The sequence below is a fragment of the Passer montanus genome, unplaced genomic scaffold, assembly GCF_014805655.1.
Source record: "Passer montanus isolate IOZ18808 unplaced genomic scaffold, ASM1480565v1 scaffold44, whole genome shotgun sequence".
NCBI lineage: Eukaryota > Metazoa > Chordata > Aves > Passeriformes > Passeridae > Passer > Passer montanus.
The window spans coordinates 3433406-3452505 of record NW_024369262.1 but is presented as its reverse complement, the minus strand read 5'-3'; the positions used below and the strand labels follow the sequence as shown (position 1 = coordinate 3452505).

At 44.3% G+C, this 19100-nt stretch overlaps 1 protein-coding gene across 1 annotated transcript; it reads left to right on the top strand.

Moving 5' to 3' along the window:
• Positions 1-15875, top strand: BLMH (bleomycin hydrolase). The gene is made up of 12 exons (XM_039720867.1): positions 1-13; positions 395-592; positions 940-1049; positions 1685-1826; positions 3051-3139; positions 4422-4514; positions 7984-8139; positions 8643-8801; positions 8899-8966; positions 9362-9479; positions 11150-11219; positions 14889-15875. Exons 1-12 carry the CDS (start codon positions 1-3, stop codon positions 15038-15040), a joined length of 1368 nt encoding a protein of 455 aa, XP_039576801.1. The 3' UTR covers positions 15041-15875.
• The last annotated feature ends 3225 nt before the right edge of the window (positions 15876-19100 follow it).

Genomic DNA, 19100 nt, shown 5'->3' with positions numbered 1-19100 from the left:
ATGAACGCCCGCGGTGAGGGGGGCCGGGGGTCCGGCCGTGAGGGGTACAGCCGTACCTCAGCGATGGGGGGCGGCTGTCGGGGAGGGGGGATCTTGACCATGGCGGGGGGAGCTCATCGGTACCTCAGCAGCGGGACGGAGATTCCCGGCGTGGGGAGGGGGTTACCGGCCCTTACCGCGGGATGTACTCCGCGGCGGGGTGGGAGGCTCGCGGATACCTCAGCAATACATCGGGCGGGGGGGAATTACCGGGGGGGAGCGAGGCGTTCCGGGACCTCACCGGGGCTGTGGGCAGGGACGGGAGCCTCGCCGTTCCTCACACCGCGGCTCTGTGTGTGTGTGTGTGTTCCCGGTGGCCGTGCCCCGGCGCTGACCCTGCCCCGCTGTCCCGCAGGGCTGAGCACGGAGAAGGCCGTCGCCTTCACGCGGCGGCTGCGGGCCGAGCCGCAGTTCCTGCTGGCCCAGAACGTGGCCACATGCAACGACCCGCTGGAGGTGTGCCTGCAGCGGCAGGTGGTGCAGGACACGGTGCAGGTGTTCCAGCACGCCGTGCCCGCCGAGGGCAAGCCCGTCACCAACCAGAAGAACTCCGGTAAGGGCGGTCAGGGCTGGGGCTGGCTCCTAACACTGATTGCAGGCTGCTGCTCCAGAGCCCTTTGTCTGGGCTTCGGGGGAAAGTCGAGTTCCTGCAGCATCCCCCTGAGTTAATAACACACCTTACACTTTTAGCGTTTGCCTCTTTTCCCTTCTGCGTGGTGTGACTGAGAGATGTGCTCGCAATGAAAGATTTCTGAGCACCTTCAGAGCTTTTTGGCATTGCTGAAGCCCAGCCAAAGGCTCGAGGCAGAACTGTGTCATGAATCTCGTGGTGAAAGAAATCTCTGTGCAGCTCCTGAGCTCAGGTGTTCCAGTTTAATTCGTGTTCCTTTGATCTCTCAGGGAGATGCTGGATCTTTTCCTGCCTCAACGCAATGCGTCTTCCTTTCATGAAGAAATACAACATTGAAGAGTTTGAGTTCAGCCAGTCCTATCTCTTTTTCTGGGATAAGGTACAGTCGTGTAGGTTGTTGTAGGATTGCTTCTGCAATCAGGTGTTAGTGTTGGGACAGAACTTTTCAGCCTGCATTGTTTTAGCATTATGAGAAAAAGCTTCAAAAGTTCCTTAAAAATGTGTTTTAAATGCAGGTGGTCAAGCAAAGTGGGACTTGAGAAGAAAGTTGTCAAGATGTTGATGTTTTGGAGTAGTAGAATTTTTTTTTTCAGGACTTCTGTGTATTTCAGAAGTTACTTGTTGGTGGTCAGGGGAAACATGACTGTAGCTCTGAGGTTTCAGTTGTGCTCGTGACCTGATGGGTGAGCTGTGTGCCTGCTTCTCCCCCCTAAGGGAAATGAAGCAAATCTAGTGCTAGTTTGGGTCAGGCTTCATTGCATAACTTCTGCTCCCCATTTCCTCTTCCCCTATCATCAAGCTCTCTGTGAAGTCACTCCTAAATATTTGCTCTAACAAAGAATTTCATAGGGTAGCCCCTGGAATGCTGGAGGGGAAAATGAGGATTTCATTGGATGAGCAGAAAGTTGCTTCATCTGTTCTGTACTTGCAAAGAACTGAATACTCAGCAATTAATTAATGCATAATATATCAGACTTGAAAGGGTTGAGGTTTTTTTTTATCTGTGTGTTTCAGGTTGAGCGTTGTTACTACTTTTTAAATGCCTTTGTGGAAACAGCTCAGAACAAGGAGCCAGTGGAAGGGAGACTGGTGCAGTTCCTGCTCTCCAACCCCACGAATGATGGTGGACAGTGGGATATGCTGGTCAACATTATTGGTGAGAGAACTGGTCACAAGGAGGTGAAACTGCAGCCTGCTTTGGGAAATGGGGAATGGAACAGAATGAAAAATTGAGCTTGAGACCTGGGAATTGGCTAAGGCACATGATGCCATGAACCATTGTATTTTTGTTATCAAAGACTTTTTTTGTGCCCAGATGATAAATATTGGGCTTAAGTCTTGTCTGGCATCACTTTTGCATAGCCCTGTTGATGATAAAAGCTCAGATGATCAACAAATAATTAGATAGCCCTGACTTTTAGCTTAATGAAAGGATTCAATCCCCTTTCCCTCCAGTCATCAATTCAACATCATTTATTTCTAGCCATGTACAGTCTTTGGGGCACATGGTGAGGGAGAAGCCCCTGCTGGACCTGGGTATGATTACAAAAAGCAAAACTACTTGGAATTGCAGCCTGAAGTTGGTGTAAAGATCAGTGAGAAGGAATTGATGTGGAATGTGGCACTGCTGGTCTTACAAAGCTCCAGCAGGAACAGGATCCTGCGCTGCTGGAGATACTTAATTACAGCAGCACTTGCTCTCATTTGTGTTGTGAAACAATGTGACACCTTTGTAAATCAACAAGGCAATAATACAAATTTAGAATCACAAAAGGAATTTGTTTCTTTGAAGCCTGGAGGTTCCTTTTTTCCTCATCCCATTGCTATAAATACTTAATCAGGGCAGAGATTTTGGCTGCTGCTGTTACATCCAGAGCCTTGCATGGTGAGATCTGTGAGTGGTACTCTAACGTAGGAAGCCATGAGCTGCTGCTGGTGTTTTATAAATGTTGGGGAGGAAAGGAGACTGGGAAGTCAGTTTTAACCTTAGATAATTTACATGGAGTGATTCACAGGAGGCCCAGTTCTTTAGAAGGTATTTCAGGAGATTAATTTTAAAGTAATCAAGATTTTTTTTTTCATGGTGAACAGGACTTCCTAAAGCACTAATTAATTCAGAACTTTTAATGTTGAGTTAAATAATACTGAGTAGCCCAGGGATTACATGTTCTGGGATCCTTGTGGAATGCAGATCAGAGGTCAAAATTCAGCCACAAATTAAAAAGTAAACTTTGGGTACTTGTAACCTTTAAATAAGAGCCTTTCTGTTATAATCTGTGCACAAACCCAAACTCTCTTTATCTTTCATATGGGTGTGAGCAGTAGGAGCATCTATTGTGTGAAAAAGCCAATTGTTAACCTGTAGTTTTATTTCTTTTAGAGAAGTATGGTGTTGTCCCCAAGAAATACTTCCCAGAGTCTCACACCACAGAGGCTACCAGAAGGATGAATGAGATCTTGAATCATAAGGTAAAATTGATTTAGATGATAAAACTTAGGGGAGGGGAATGAACCTGCTCCAAATGCTCCTAACCACCTTATCCTTACTGACCAAAGTGTTCAGTGCATCTCAGCAACTTAAATTTATTTATGAGCAGCCTAAAGTCTCAGCAAAGTCTGATGTTAATCTTGAAACGTGGAGCAGGAAGGTGAGGTCATGGAAGATGTCCATTGTCAGGCTTCACTAGTTTCAAAGTACCTTTTGTGATTTTAGTAGCACTTATTCTTAATCCTCAGATTTCCAAAGATTTCTTGACATGTGGCTGCTAAAATCTGTTTCTGCAAAACCAGCACATGGTGTCTAAGTGTCTCTTTCCCACCCTTTCAGTATCTCATCTCCCTGTGTGCCAAGGTTTCTAGAAATGACTGCCAAATGTGGTGAAAAAGATGGAGGGGGGAAAAAAGTATTTAAAAAACACTGCATGTTAAAAATCAGCTTTCAGTATAGAAGTGCACAGCTTTGTCTGAAGGAAGGTGTTAACTCACTCCCTGAACTGCAGAAATGAATTAGCCTGGGAAGAGGCTGGTGTAGGTAGCTAGATGAAAAAGGCAATTAAAACATTTTTTACAGTTTGCTACATTTTTTCCAGTTCATATGCTGCATACTCAGGGAGAACTGCCTGCTGAAATCCACATAAAAAATGCAAAATACGTGGTGGAATGAGCTTGGACATTTTAAATGTTGTTAATGTTGTTCTAATCCTGAGCATGGCAAAGCAGCTGGTCCCGAGGGAGCCCCATCACCATTCCTGCCCTTATGGATGGTGACACTAATGGCAAGCTTGTGCTGCTCTGACTGCAGCTGTGCATGCAGTGGGGAAATGCCCCTTTCTTTTCATCAGCCAAGAGATCAATTATGCATTAGAATTGCAAAATAAATGTGACAGTGTGAAGAAAGTGTGTTCTGTGAGTCACAGATGTGCTGGTGTGTGTGGATGTTGTGGCATCACTTATGGGACTGAGGGAAATCAAGCTTTAAGAGCTTAATGGCTGCAAGCCTCACATCAGTGATTGCAAATGGTAATTGAATTGTGACTATTTGTTAATTTTTTTGTGATATTTTACTTTAACAGCATTCAATTATCTTGTTATTTTGTAATGAATTAGCCTCTAATGACACTTCTGAAAGGTATTTTCATACATGTTGTGAAGAATAAAATAGGTGCTGGAAACAAGCAGATGGGAAGTCCTGAAAAGGATCAGGTGACACCTTTCACACCCTTTATAACAAAGTGATTTTCTCTTTAAACAGATGAGAGAATACTGTTTGAGGCTAAGAAATATGGTGGAAAGTGGAGGAAGCAAAGGAGAAATTTGTGCTGCCATGGACATGATGATAGAAGAGGTAAATAAACTGGTGTGATATGAATCTTGGAACACAGGGCTGGAATGGGTGAGATTCCTTACTTTTGTTGTGTAGCTGTTGGATCAGCCAAAACAAGTGCCTTTTGTTGCTTAACAAAGTGTTCTTGGAGCTGTTCAAGTGAATTTGTTTGCCAGTGGTTTGTTGCTTACTTAATTTTGAGTTTTTCTAATCCTTCCGGACAAATATTTTGAATCCATAGGTTTCAGAATAATGATATTTTACAGCCATCTGCCCCTTGCTGTAGGAAAAGCAGCATTTTGTCCCTTGAGAGATCAAAAGAGTGGCCTGTCAGGCTCTTAGAAATAACAGGAAAGGTTGAAATTTGCATTCTGATGGCTTTGAATGCAAATCTTGTAGCACAAGTGTTGTGCAAGGATTCCCCACAAGAGAGCAGAAAAGAACCACAAAAGGGAGGTGCCTGCACAAGGCTGAGCCCAGCTGAGGGCTCGTCCTGGGGGCAGCAGAGGAATGAATTGCAGCGTGGTTTTGGCTGTGAACTGACTCCACTGTCAGTGTCTGCAGTGCCTGAACCTCCTCCTGCTCACACAAACCCACATCATTTATCTCATTCTGTGCTCATACTTTATTCTTAAACAGCTAAAAATAACTTCAACTTGGGGCTGTTTTAGTGTGACTGAGTCCATGCACTTTAAAAAGTATGTATTTATTTCTCAAACATACAATGCCAAGTGACCCAGTGGTTAAATGTATGTCTTTAGATGAATCAAGAAGTCAAATGTTTTGGTGTTGTGTGTTAGCTTTTTCTGCAATCCACTGAACATCACTGTTAGGTAGGACCTACCTTGGGCTATCTCTGTAGAGCTTTAGTTCCATATTAATGTGCTGTTTTGGGTTTTGGAAATTCATTTTCACACTTCATGTAAAATTCTGTAGCTTCTTTTAATCTAATTTTAAGGTTAGGGTAAAAGAAGAAAACTGATCTGTGTTTCTTGGGTATCATCAAAACTGTTGTGAAATTGCCTTAAGAATGCTGTGCTTTGAGCCTACCCCAGAATGTTGCCAATCTGCACTTAGTTCAAAGGTGAATTAATGTAATTTACATGCAGTGTGTGTGTCCAAAAACCCTTGGGGGATTCTTCAGCAAACCTCAAAAGCTTCCTAGAGATGGTCATTCTTAGGGCAGGGACAAAGAGTTCACTGCTAAATGTTTCTCATTTATTTAGAGCTTCTTGCCCTCTGACCAGAGATCCTGGAGCCAACATGAAAGGTTCTGAACTGATTGCAGTTTCTGTTCTGTAAATGGTTGTGCTTAATTCTCTGAGGCTAACAAGGCATTTTTTCTGCAGTAGTGAAGGTGGTTTGCATGTGTTGAGCTGTGTATGAGTGGTGTTGCCTCTGTATTTGTGTGGCAAAGCAGAGCTTGGTTTTGTTTTGGGAGGTTCTATTTGCGTAGCAAATCTTGGTTTACTCCTGCTGGGAGCAGCACTCAGCTGAAATGGGGCAATTGTTGTGGAACATGGGATTAAATATTCACTCCAGAACTGTATAAACATTCTTATCAAACCGGTGCACAGCGGGTCAGCAGCTGAAATCAGTGCAGTTCATGCAATAGAATTTTTCATCCTCTGCTGTTCTCTTTGGAGACTCTTCCTTATCAGGAGTGTCCTCCTTTCCCCCTCCTCATTTGTTTTGGGGTTTAGCCCAAGCCACTCTATCTTTGCCTTATCTTGCTTCTAGTTGTCACTAGGGCAATGCAAGTCACCTTTTAGTTTAAATATGCTTATTTTATTTATTGGTAGAGGAAGCTTGTGAGATATGAAGAGAGGGCCTATGTTGGGTGTGGTAGCAAAACAATTGAGGGAGGCCATTCCAGGCTGCAGTGCTTCTGTTCACTGGAGACTTCTGTCTCCATTTTCCTTCCTCTGGCTGGAGCCCATTTGGTTGCTGCTCTCCTTTTATGCATTTTTCTTGCTTATTTTGTGTTCATGCCTCATCTCTCAGTGCTTGTGGTTATCTGAGGTAATGTGGGTGTAGCCACAGCAAATGGTACCTTTTGTGCAGTCTGTGCAAAATTAAATATTTATAGTAGTTCAGGGGTTTATATTTGCTCTTTACCATATTTATTGAGAAATGTGTGAGTTCCTGCAGTAGAAGCCTTATGCCCACACCCTTGTTTCAACCCGTATTTAATCTTTTCACTTGTTTTCTTAAATTGCTCAGAGCAAGAACACCTTTATTTAGCAGGAGCATTGCACTGCTTTTGCTGCCAGCACAAAGAGCACATTAACATACAGCCAGTTCTTATGGATCAGCTGCAGAAAGAGTTAAATCAGCTTTGGGAAAGGTGTTGTGTCTATTCTGCTGTGTAAGAGCAAAGACTGCCAGGCTGGGAAGGCTGGCACAGACCACAGAAGCTGGATCTCAGAGCAGAAGGTGCAGCTAAGATTTGACTCCCTTTCCTCTTATTTAAAATAACCTGGTGGCTCCTTGCAAGGAAGAGACTTGTGCTCAGGACATGGACAGAGCTGAAGATCAGTGTCAGCTGAAATAGAACAGATTCAAACCTGTTTAACTGTGATCAAATTCCCTGTCCCCAGAGCACCTGTGGCAGCTCCTGCTCTGTATCTTCACAGACACTTGTGTGGTTACACTGCCAGTGTTGGCACATTTTCTGATAAGCCCTGTGAGAAAGTACAGTAGTGGTTCTGAAGTGCAGCTTTATATTCTGATTTACAGGGAGACTGATGACTTGAAATCTGGTCAACTTTTTGTGCTAAAAATCCAAAAATAGCTGCCAGCTGCAAAGGATGTCACAGGCAGGGAAATGGAATTAAATTGCATAACCTGCCAGCTCAGGCCTAAACAGATCTTGCTAAATGTATTAAAAGAGATGAGATTATTCTGGAGTTTTGAGAAGAAGCAAAGGCCCATCTTTGAAATCCAAATGAACATTACAGTAGAAAATGAATTAGTACAGGGGAAACACTGGGATAAAATGTCCACATTAAAAGGTCTGGTTTGTCTCTCCATGGGGCAAACCACCTGGTGGAACAGGTGATGCTGAATGATCAAGCCTTTAAGAATCAATTTGCTCAAGTTTCTCTGGCAGTGTTGGAGGAGCTTCAGAATTCCTTTAGACATGTTGTAACAAGGCTGGGAAGTGTCCTGTTTTTTTGCTTTGGGCTGCTGCATTCCTAGGATAACCTGGAATCAGTAAGCCTCTGTTTTGCCTGGTGGTTTGCCTGAGAACATGGAGTGTGAGGGTGGAGAAAGTGTTGATTTTCCTGAGGCCTTTCAGGCTGGTTTTGAACTGCTGAAGCACCAAGATTTCAGGGGCTGAATGCAGATAATTGATGTGTGCGTTCAAAAGCGACCGTTGAGATCTCATTTCTCACGTGGAGGAATCCCTGCTCCAGTGGCATTGCTGTGGTAGGAGAGGCACAGCTGCATGTTCCAGCAGGCTCACAGCTGTTTGCTTCTCCTGCAGGTATTCAGAATAGTGAGCACTTGCCTGGGCAGCCCTCCCGAGACTTTCTGCTGGGAGTTCCGGGATAAGGAGAAGAACTACCACAAGTACGGCCCCATGACCCCGGTGCAGTTCTACAACGAGCATGTGAAGCCTTACTTCAACATGGAGGACAAGGTTGGGGATGCTGAAAACTTTCCAAGGCCTCCTTTTTTGCTGCTAAGCCATTTATTTTCCACTGTTTCCAGGGTCTGTCCCCCCTGTAGCTGCAGCAGCTGGGATGGGCACTGCTTGCCCAAGTCAGTGTGTTTATTCTCCCTGTTGTGCTGTTTGTGCTCTACCCTTCAATTATCTGGGATCTTGTGTTGCAGTCCACGATGGTTTTGTAATGATAAAATATGCAATGATCTAATCAGTTGTAATAGGTCATAAGGCAGACATTAGAGAAGGAATATCACACAGAGCTGCTCTGCCACAGTTACGAGGTGAACTTGGGAAACAAAGCAAAAAAACCCTCAAACACAACCTTAAGAAACCTCTTATTTCAGCCAAGTGGCTCGTTTGCTAATGGGGCAGACAGCAGGCTGGGACAAAAGCCATTCCCGAAATCCTTCTAGATTCAGTCTTCAAGGATTTTAGTTATGTTGCACCCTATTTTATGACATATGGTTTTTTGGCAGATTTGTCTAGTGAATGATCCTCGACCCCAGAATCCCTACAACAGGCTCTACACAGTGGAGTACCTTGGCAACATGGCTGGAGGGAGGAAAACTCTCTACAACAACCAGCCTGTGGAGGTCCTGAAGAAGTTGGCTGCAGCATCTATTAAGGATGGCGAGGTGGGTTTGGTTTCTCTTTGTGGATGGCACGGTGCAGCCCGTGCCATGTAAAACTCCTGGGATTTGGCCCAGCCATGACCCTTCCTTCTCTTCGCAGGCTGTGTGGTTTGGCTGTGATGTGGCAAAGCACTTCTATGGCAAGCTGGGAATCAATGACCTGAATATGTGAGTAGAGAATCAACCCAGACTGTCATTTGGGATACTCCGTGAGGACATGAACAGTTCTTTAGTCCTTTCTACATACTTTGGATTTTATACCCCAAAAGAGTATATTTAAGTAATTCAGCAGCAGAAGAATTTTTTTTACTTGTTAATTTAATCTGAATCCTTCAAAGATGCACTATGAGTAGTTGTTAAATATTCTTATTTAAATGTCTAATATATGGTGAGAGAAACTCCTAAAGGGCTCAGGTTTTGCATTTATTCTGACATTAAAATTGGTTGAACTTGTGAACTGGCCTGTGCAGTGGCTCCTGGCACAGGGCAGTCTCCTGATTCTCTGACTTAGGATGCAGGGAGATTTCTGACTTTCTCATGTGGCTTATGTGTCTTTCTGCTAGATTTAATCATGAGCTGGTGTTTGGTGTCTCCGTCAAGAACATGAACAAAGCAGAACGATTGATCTTTGGGGAATCCCTGATGACCCATGCCATGGTCCTGACAGCTGTCACTGAGAAGGTAGAGTCTCCCTCCTGGAGTTCTGGTACTGGCAGGGATGTGTTGGAATATCCTGGGAGCTTCTTTGTGTCCTGGGCTCACTCAGAGTGTGCCACAACCCCGTGGTGCACAAGGCCTGGTTGTTTATTCCCTTTGTGTTTTTGTCTGAGTGTTCAGAACTATAAATATTTAACAAGGAGGGAAGAATTTTAGACTTGTCAAAGGACTTCTTTCCTTTTACCCACAAACTTGGATTGGACAATCACTGCATGGCCAGCCCAGTCTGGTTTAGAGCCTGAAGCTCCTGTTAAAATGCTGCCAGGAGGCACTTTGCAGCAGGGTTAACCCCTGCAGCTCCCTGGCATGTGATCTCTGACCTCTAATTAGGGAAGGGAAATGGTGTCCAGCACAGCTCTGTGGCAAACAGCAGGCTGAGATGAATCCACAGCTAGATCTGCTCCTGGCACCATAACAAAGCACATAAGGAAGTCAAAAGAAGCATACAAAAACTTACAACTCGGGGTTATCTGCAAAGTTGATGTTTCCATTTATTTCCAGAAGCTGTCATTATTAAAGTTTCTTTGAAGTGATCTCTTCCTGTCCAGCTTGACCTTGGCTTGAGAAATAACAGCTTGCATAGCACTGAAAAAGTTTGCCTGAGCTGGAGTTTTGAGACTTGAGATGGAACTGCTGAGTCATAAGAATGTTCCAAGTTACTTTTTACAGCTCAGTATAATTTTTTCCTGTTTTCTGCATTCTGAGCTCTTAACGCTTCCATTGTGTATCAGATTGCACAAACCCTCCTGTAAATATCTAACTGAAAAACAAGGAAAACTTTGTAGTTGGTACTTAAAAACCTTAAATTGAAGGTGCTTTGAGAAACTGAGCTGTAAAATACAATATTTTGGATTTACTTATTTTTTTATAAAAAGGCTTTGAAGATTTAAAAAAAAATCATATTACAATTTTACGACATGAATAATTGATGTGGATTAAATGCACCTTTTGGTTAAAAAGTTATTGTACATAACTGCTTTTCCCAATTTTTCTCTAAGAGCATCCAGAGTTGACATCCTTGGTCTGGGAGCTCTCGAGTGTCCCATCTTAAGAACTGTTCTCTTTTTTCAAGGGAGTATAGAAGCATTACAACAGTAATACATTCAATATTAAAAATGGATTAATGAGGTGATTTTCAGGTTAGTTTTTTGTATTAAAATATTTTAATTGCACAGCACCAGACTTGGAGCTGTGTCCCTCAGCTGGATTCTTCAAGGGTTTGCACTTGCTCTTACCAATGCTGGTCTGAGTTCTGACAGTTCCTTCTTCCTTTCCTCTGATTCCCAGTTCAGGCAAGTTGTGCATCCTGTGTTTAATTTCCCTCACTCCCTGATGGGGGACAGGGACAGCAGCTTAAATTCTGTCAGTCAGTTAAGTCCAAACTAGAACTTAGTTAAATTTTGGCTGCCTGGTGAAATAAATATTGATTGCAGACTCTCTTCTTCACCACATTTTATCTAAGTAGGTAGATGAGTATTTTATAAAATGGAATTTCTCCAGCCATTAGCAAGAAACCATTGGGACTGTGAGGAGTGGAGCTCTGTGTGTTCCTGGTGCTGGATTTGGATGTGAGGGGGTTGCCTGCTCAGGTGTGGCCTCTCCTTCACCACTGTCATGGGCTTGTTTTGGCACAGGATGGGCAAGAAGATGCCTTTGAAAAATGGAGAGTGGAGAACTCCTGGGGTGAAGACCGTGGCAATAAAGGTAATTTATAGTCATGAGAGCAGAAAGCTGAATGTTTGGAAATAAGGATGTGGCAAGGACAACCAGGCAGCTTTTCCTACATGGAGTGGAGGAGAACTCCATGATTTTTATTATCTCCTGAGTGAGAAAGGCCAGATGTGGGCTCAGCCATGGCACAGCCTCAGTGGTGAGTGTGCCAGGCCAGACTCTGTGTCCCCAGGAATAAGTCACTGCTGGCCACATTTTTCTGCTGCACATTAATCCCAAATGTTGTGCTTGTAAGATTTGGTGTGGCAGAACTTTCCCAGGATGTCTTGGTTTTCTTCTGAGAATAGACTATTTTTGGAGAGCTCTGTTTTAGGATGTGGTCTTATTTATAAGCTTTTCAATAACATGAACAACTCAGAGGAAAACATAGAATATTCTTGGAAGTGTGTTAATTTATCTTGTGCCCTCTTGGTCTTGCAGTAGTTCCTGTTCTGAGTTAACTGTATCCATTCACAGCGATGAAAATCTTCAAACTTGACAAACCAATGAAACTGTTGATGTTGAGCCTTCAAGGCTCAGCAATGACAGCAGTGAAATGTTCTTTGGAATGTTGGATTAAGTCACAGCGATGAAAATCTTCAAACTTGACAAACCAATGAAACTGTTGATGTTGAGCCTTCAAGGCTCAGCAATATGAGAGCAGTGAAATGCTCTTTGGAATGTTGGATTAATTAAAGAAGCCAGATCAATGCTGAGGTAACATCAGTGGCACAGGGCAGCAGCTGAACCCTGACACTGCTACAAGTGGTGCCTGCTGGGACTGAGCTGTGGCACTGGGGTGCTGCAGCATCCAAATCCACACTCACCTCTCAGGAGAGAGGTCCAGAGCTGTGTAAGAGGAGCTTTGAAATAAAACAGGAGGCCAGAGAGACTTGAGCAAACCCTGCCCTGTCTTGTCCCCATGGCATCTGTGTGGGCTTTGCAGGGTGAGTCACTGTCCCTTATCTGCCTGGTACCAGGGGACACCCTGGGCTCTGGAAAATCTTGCTCCCTGACTGGGCTTTGTTTTGCTCTGGGAGTTCCCTGGAAAAGACAAGAAATCCCATCAGAATTAGGAAGCTTGCCTCTATTTCAGACTGGGTTTTTTTCAGGGAGCTGAATCCCTGAATGATTTTCTTGGGTATGACCAAATGAGCTGTTCTGGGGCAAAAGGCAGTGGGACATGTCCTCCAGGGCCCCTTCCCTGGAGGGAACACTGGGGGAGGTAACTGAGGGTCACAGAACCATGTAGGATGGAAAAACCCTTTTAAGGTCCAAAAGAGTCCAACTGTCTACCCAGCACTGCCAAGTCCCCACTGCACCATGGTCCCCAAATGTCACATCTACACATTTAAATCCCCTCAGGGACTGTGACTCAACCTGATGGGGTTTCTTCTCCTTCCTGCCCTGATTTTCCACTGCAGTGTCCAGCAGTAGCTGTGTAGGAGGGTGAGGACTCAGAGTTTGCCTGAGCTGTCTTGCAGTGCCACTGAGTCTGTGTCTCACTGTGATAAGAGTTAAGATTTTTATCTTATCTGCCTTGTTAAGGAATTGGGAAGCTGTGCTTGGGTAAGTCCAGCACAAGAAACCAGAGTCCACATCAGTGAAGAGCCAGCCAAGAATGATGCTAACCTTGGCACATCCCAGCTGGGTGTGGGATAGGAGTGAGCCCCAGCTCCCAGGATTTCTTGGACAGGGTGACCAAGGGTCCAGCCTGCAACAGAGCACCAGGGACTGCATTGAGCCATTAAACAATGAGCAAAGAAATTATTTTTTTGTGAGGAAAGAGCAGGCTTTTTTCATGTGGGGTTCCCTGTTTTTCCAGGGTGCCAGGTGCCACCTGTTTCCCCTGACAGGAATGGTGCAAGACTGGAAAGATTTGGTTTGGGAATAGCTGGTTTGGGAATTATGGGATGGAGTCAATTTTATATTCACACTCCAGAGTGGGCAGAACTGAAATCTTGTGGCTTGTCCTGGAGAAAGGGAACCCCTGTGAACCAGCCCAGCTTTGCCTCTCCTAAATATTTAGTAATTACATTAATATCTGTTGTATAAGTGTTTCTGGATCCCTGTGTGTTTTTCCTCGAAGAATGAACACAGCTGCTGACAAACATTGCTTGTTTTCTGAGGTAAAAAAAGTCACTTCCCAATCAAATATTTCCCTTCTGTTTCGTTGGCTCTTTTTCAGCCACACAGGCAAGTTTAATTATTCTGAGTAGTCTTTTGTTCTGCAGACACACAGGACGTTTTTACCTAACTTTGAACCCAGCTTATCCCATCGGATATCTTTTTTTAAAAACAAGGAAGAAGGGAGTACTAAATCACACTGTGGAGAGGGGTCCATCTGCTTGTTTTGGCATGAAAGGAGCTTTTTTAGGATGCATCTCCAGCTAGAAGTCAGCTCCCTTTGGGCTTTTCCTGTCTTGTATTGGCTGTTGCTCTCCTGCCTGAGGGCATTTCAAGAGGATTTAACTGTAGGCACCCTGTGTCTGTCTGTGCATCCCTCATCCCAAAAGTGCCCTGGGACTGTTTGTTTGCTCTCCCCGGGCAGGAGTTACAGCACAGGCACAGTGTGGCTCCTCCAGGACCCTCTGGGGAGGCTTCCCAGGTGTGTGTGGGATGTGTGTGGGTCTGCACTGGCCTGGCCCCCCAGGCCTGGGGTGTTTGCATGTTCTGGAGTCGTGCTCGGCGCTTCCTCCCCGCTCAGACGCCGCGATCCCAATCGGCTCCCAGGGACAGGATGTCAGAGGCAGAGCTCATTAATCCTCTCGGGGTGCAATTACTTGTTGGCTCTTGGGAGTGAGAGGTTTTTGTGTGTCCCAAGAACTCATATCCTGAAGAGAGGATAATCAAGGCAGCTCCCTTTGGCAGTGTTTCCAAAATGGCTTCTAGCTCGGGTTACAGTTGATAGGGGTTTTAATTTATGGGATTATCTGATCTCTTGCTTTAGAAACAAGATGGTGGAGATAGATGCATTTATTGTCCATATTCTTTGGACATTTTCTTGTTTCATTTGATTGTGTGATGATACAATATAAGGACACGAGGAACTTTATTACATAAAGCCTTCTCATCTCTCTCCTAAATGCTTCCTTTCTCACAGCCACTCTTACTCCCATTTCACCTGGAATACCTCGTTTCCAGTGGTAGCTCTGCTAAAACCTCTGAAGTGACTTCCCTCACTCCCAGTTCAAGGGGTGTTCACTGTCATTTTCATATTAAGGGAGACAATGAGGATTTGTGATTTAAATGGCTTTGAGGAAAGCAGTGGCTGCCTCTTACTGCAAAAACTAAACCAAGAATGTTTTCTTAGAACAGCTTGATATTCACCTGAAAAGTTCTAAAGCCTCAAATAGATTAAAATGTTACATTCTGTCTTAAAGGCTTTGTAATTTCCTTGAATATTCTCAATGCCCATTTTAACAGAGCAAACATAAATTATGGATGTTCTGGCTCTTGTTTTTCCTGGTGGGCTTCTTGCCTGACCTTTCAGTGCACACACAGAGTACATCCTGTGTGTTAACTTCCTCGAGATATTTTTTGCTGTGTTTTGAGAGATAACCAGCACGACCAGGCCCTGTGTAATGCATCCCTCACAGGTGAGGCCTGTCTGTGGCTGCTTTCCTGCAGTGGCTCAGTGCTGTGGTGCTCCTTTCCCCCTAGGTTACCTGATCATGACCGATGACTGGTTCTCCGAGTACGTCTACGAGGTGGTGGTGGACAAGAAGCACGTGCCCGAGGAGATCCTGGCCGTGATGCAGCAGGAGCCCATCGTGCTGCCAGCCTGGGACCCCATGGGGGCTTTGGCCAAGTGAAGCACGGAGCATTTGCCTCCCCATGGCCATCAGAAGTAGCTGCAATAGAGAATTCCAGCAGTTGGAAGCCATAGCCAAACGATAACGAGACCGAGCCCTCGGCCTGGTCCCTGTTCCTGAAATGTAAGTTAGGGATCCTTGGGAAATAGCGCTTCACTGGTGCCAGCTCTCAGACAGGCTGCTCCACAACTCAAAAGGGAAAAGGAAAACAAACCTCAGAATGAAAGCAGATGATAAGTGCTGTCAATGGCAGTTTGATTTTACCTTAAATTTTTAATGCGAATCAGCGTAGTAATGTAGTAAAATTATCTTGACTGATGCTTTCCCTAGAAAAAATGGGTATTAAAGGCCCTTTAGAATTAATAGTTAGGTGATTGCTAGAGCAAACATATTGAGATAATTAACAAATTATGGTCTGGCTTGTCCTATAAAAGAGCTCCTCAAATAAATTTTATATATTTACAGTTTTAGTTTTGCTCAAGTTTTGAGGGGACATATGAATTGAAACTGCTAAAAATGACCTTTAGAAAATTTTCTCTTCCAGCAGAATTGGGGAAGGGGAATGGTTTCCTTAAGGTATCCAGTTCCACTTGGTTTTATTCTTCCATTATTGAGCTGGGACTGGATAACCCCCCCAGGGGCCAGTGCTATGTCTGTGTGCACAGGAGCGCTATTTTTCAGTTATTTTAGCAAGAACAACCATAAATATGTTCACAGGTGGAGTTAGTGTCATGCTCAACAGAAAAACCAACGTTTTAATTGCTGCATTTTATTTGGTTGTTTTAAAAAACAAGATGGTGCTATGAAGCTTTTGAATAAACACTTTCTAAAGTGACTGGGACACTTCTGGTTTCTTTTTTTAAAGAGGTGCGTGGAGCTGATGGAATGGGAAGATGTTGGTGAGCTGCAGTGAGGGTGGGGTGTGTCCTTCACAGACCTGCTGCAGAAATGGGCACAGAAATGTCAGAAATGGGCACAGAAATGTCAGAAATGGCACTGGTGGAGCTGATCCTCCTTTGGGCAGGGGGCTGGAGCAGATGATCCTCCAGGGACCCTTTTGGGGTCTCATGCACACTCTCCACTTTGTGCTGTCACTGGAGTGAAGGCAAGCAAAGAGTTCTTGTACTCCCTGGTGGCTCTGACACAGAGCCAGATCTCTTGGAAAGCTGTGCTATGCACAATATTTTCATTATGAGTAATGCATGGGTTGTTTTGGGGGCTTTTTCCTCCCCCAAAAGGTCAGCAATTTTAGTCCTTCAAGATTTTTCTACTTATGACTTTAACACCAGTTCTTCTGTTTCCTCTGTGCTATCTATGAGTATGATATCAACCAAGGAGAATTAACTTTTTCTCCAGAGTTTAACTGACATTTTTGTTGCTGGTGGTAGCACTGATGAGGATTGAGCTTGATAAACTCAAAGCTGGTTCCAAGCCAGTTTTTGTTGGTTTCAGTATTTTAAAAGTATTGTCCAGCCTGTGCTTATCTCCCCAGTTCTTGCCCAGATATTTCCCTGTACACTTTATACAATAGCACTGTGGTTTTTTTTCCTTTCCTTCAAATAAGCCCAGAAAATCCACATGGCTGAAACATGTTATGGGGAGCGAAGCCAATCTGGCAGCAGCACTTCTGCCTTCATGCCCTGCAATTTTATAAGTTTTCCATGGTGGAATGGGGAAGGGAAGGAGGAAATGCAGATGCCAAAGTGAGAGCTGTGGTTTTTCCTCTGGGGGCAGTTGAACAAAGTATTTTGAGGTTTGTGCTGGTGCCAACAAGTCAAGGATATCCCTCTGCCTGGGGGAGAACAGCCATGGAAACATTGGGAAGGATTGGTGCCTGCAGGCTCTTGTTATCCATAAACCCTTGCAGGTGGCTGTTTTGAACCTGTAGTTTGAAATGTGGGTGAAATCTGTGGGTGAAATGATTGCCCATGAACTGATTCCCTGCTGATGTGACTTTCACAGGGTCACTGCCCTTTTGCCCTGAGGGAGAGCTCTGATGAGATCAGCAGCCCTGAGATAAGCTGGAGACAGCTGAGTGGTGATGGAGCTGCCTGTGCTCCCTCCTGAGCCTGAGGAATCCTCAGCGTCCTGCACAGCTGGATCCAAGCACAGCTGGATCCAGGCACAGCCTCAGGCTCTCCCCAGGTGTGTGGGAGAGACTTCACAGCCAGGGATTGTTCCCGAGGAATTGTCCCAGCACTTCTCCTGAGGGTGTGCTGGAGGAACAAGCCACTTAACCCCTGTCAGTTCACAGGAGATGGTTCAGAGAGGATAAAAAATTAAACTTTCCAAGGGATGGAATGGAAATAACGTGGGAATAAGCCTGGCTTGCTGCTTTGTTGTCACTCAGCAAAGAAAGATCTGTGAGCTGTCAATCCAGACTGAAAAGGTTAACATAGAACTGCTAAAAAGATGCTTTGTCAGAATAAAAACAATTGGTTAGAAAAAAAAACAATTAGTGCTCACTGTATTTCAATGCTGATTCCTTCCTTAGTTTACACACACACACACACACACACATATATATATATATATATATCTCCTTTGCAAAGCTCGATCTTTATATTGCTGAGGAAGCAGCTGACTTAATAGTTTCCTTTTCCAGTTTGTCAACAAAACCATGCAGTTTTCATGTGAGAATTCAAGGACAGTTCCCCTGACAGGTGGCAAATATTGACAGATAATGTTATGAAAGTCAACTCTCTCAGATTTAATCGAGTGGCAGAAAATAACAACAATTCCTGACGAAGGAACTGAGGAGAGGTTATGTGTAGTGGTGGTTTGTGGGTTCTAGGAATCAGATTTCCCCATTGGAATGTGCTCTTAAAGCAGTTGTAGTGGAAATAACAAAACCTCTCCAAAACTCATCCAACTGCCAGATGTGCATCCCAGCAGTGTGGAGAATAGCAGGGAAGAGCAATCAGAATTTCTTTTATCCCAAAGCCAATTGTAATATCTTCTAAATGTAGTCTGATTGCTAACTAAGGAAAGATGGGAACAAACAAATATTGCAGGATTTGTTTGCTCTGTGTTATTTGGAAAATTGCTCCAACCCTTTTATTGGCAGTGAATCAGAGCCACTTGCAGAGCCATTGCTGATCTCACAGTACAGTTGGTACTACTTTTATGAGGTCATTTGGGTGATGATTCCCATCCTTGTGCTGGAATCTGCAGCTGTTTTATCTAGCTGTGTGTCTTGTGTAAAGTCCATTTTATTTCTTTTTTTTTTTTCATACTTCCCCTAAATCATCAGAATTTCACCCACCAATGCCCAGATTTCATGAGATTCTGGAGCTGGCTCAGTTACAGCCCCTGAAAGTTTTTCACTCATGAGATAAATAAGGTGTTGCAAGGTTAAGGGGTTTTGCCTGAAATCTCCAGTCTGTTATTTCTATTATGTCCCAAAGGCTCCTGACTGTTTGGCAAGAAATTCAAAATGAAAAAACCCAACACAACAAAACCCAACCCAATAACTGCTGCAGAAGATAATGAAAAAAACACCTGAACCAAAAGGCCTGGATAAGGCATAAAAGAACCTACTCCAAGCAGAGACTGAGATGGAGAAAAACCTCAAAGGTCTCAATCCCTCTAAAATTTTTTAAAACCTAAGGTATAATTATGTAATGAGCAGAAGGGCTTTCAGGAGAGAGAATTTATTTCTTGTAAGAGATAGAAAAAGTGAGTTTGGAAAATCCCTTCCAGTGTCCCAGCAGTGGAAAGTAAAGTTGCTAGGAAGGTAAAGGTGCAGATTCCTCGTGGCACCCATCCTCCCAAGAAACAAAAATGCTCTCTGCAGAGCCTGGGGTCTGACCCACAGCTGGATATTTGCACATCAAACACTGCTGTGACCTCCAGGAAGGTTTGGTGGGGGAGGAATGGCAGGATCTGTCTGGAACAGGACAAAACAGAGGGAAGGTGGTGGAGGAATATCACAGGCAAGGACTGGGGGGTTCCTGCCTGCAGCCAAGGGGAGGTGAGCACCAATCCTGATTATTTTGGAAAGCAGGGAAATCCAGCCCAGCAGAGGAGGTGAGTATTGCTGTTTGCACGAAAAGATCAA

What these genes read in the sequence shown, in the direction of transcription:
- BLMH (XM_039720867.1), top strand. An exon ending in ATGAGATCTTGAATCATAAG is followed by an intron (nt 3,140 to 4,421) that starts GTAAAATTGATT and finishes CTCTTTAAACAG; the next exon opens with ATGAGAGAATACTGTTTGAG. An exon ending in TGAAGACCGTGGCAATAAAG is followed by an intron (nt 11,220 to 14,888) that starts GTAATTTATAGT and finishes CTTTCCCCCTAG; the next exon opens with GTTACCTGATCATGACCGAT.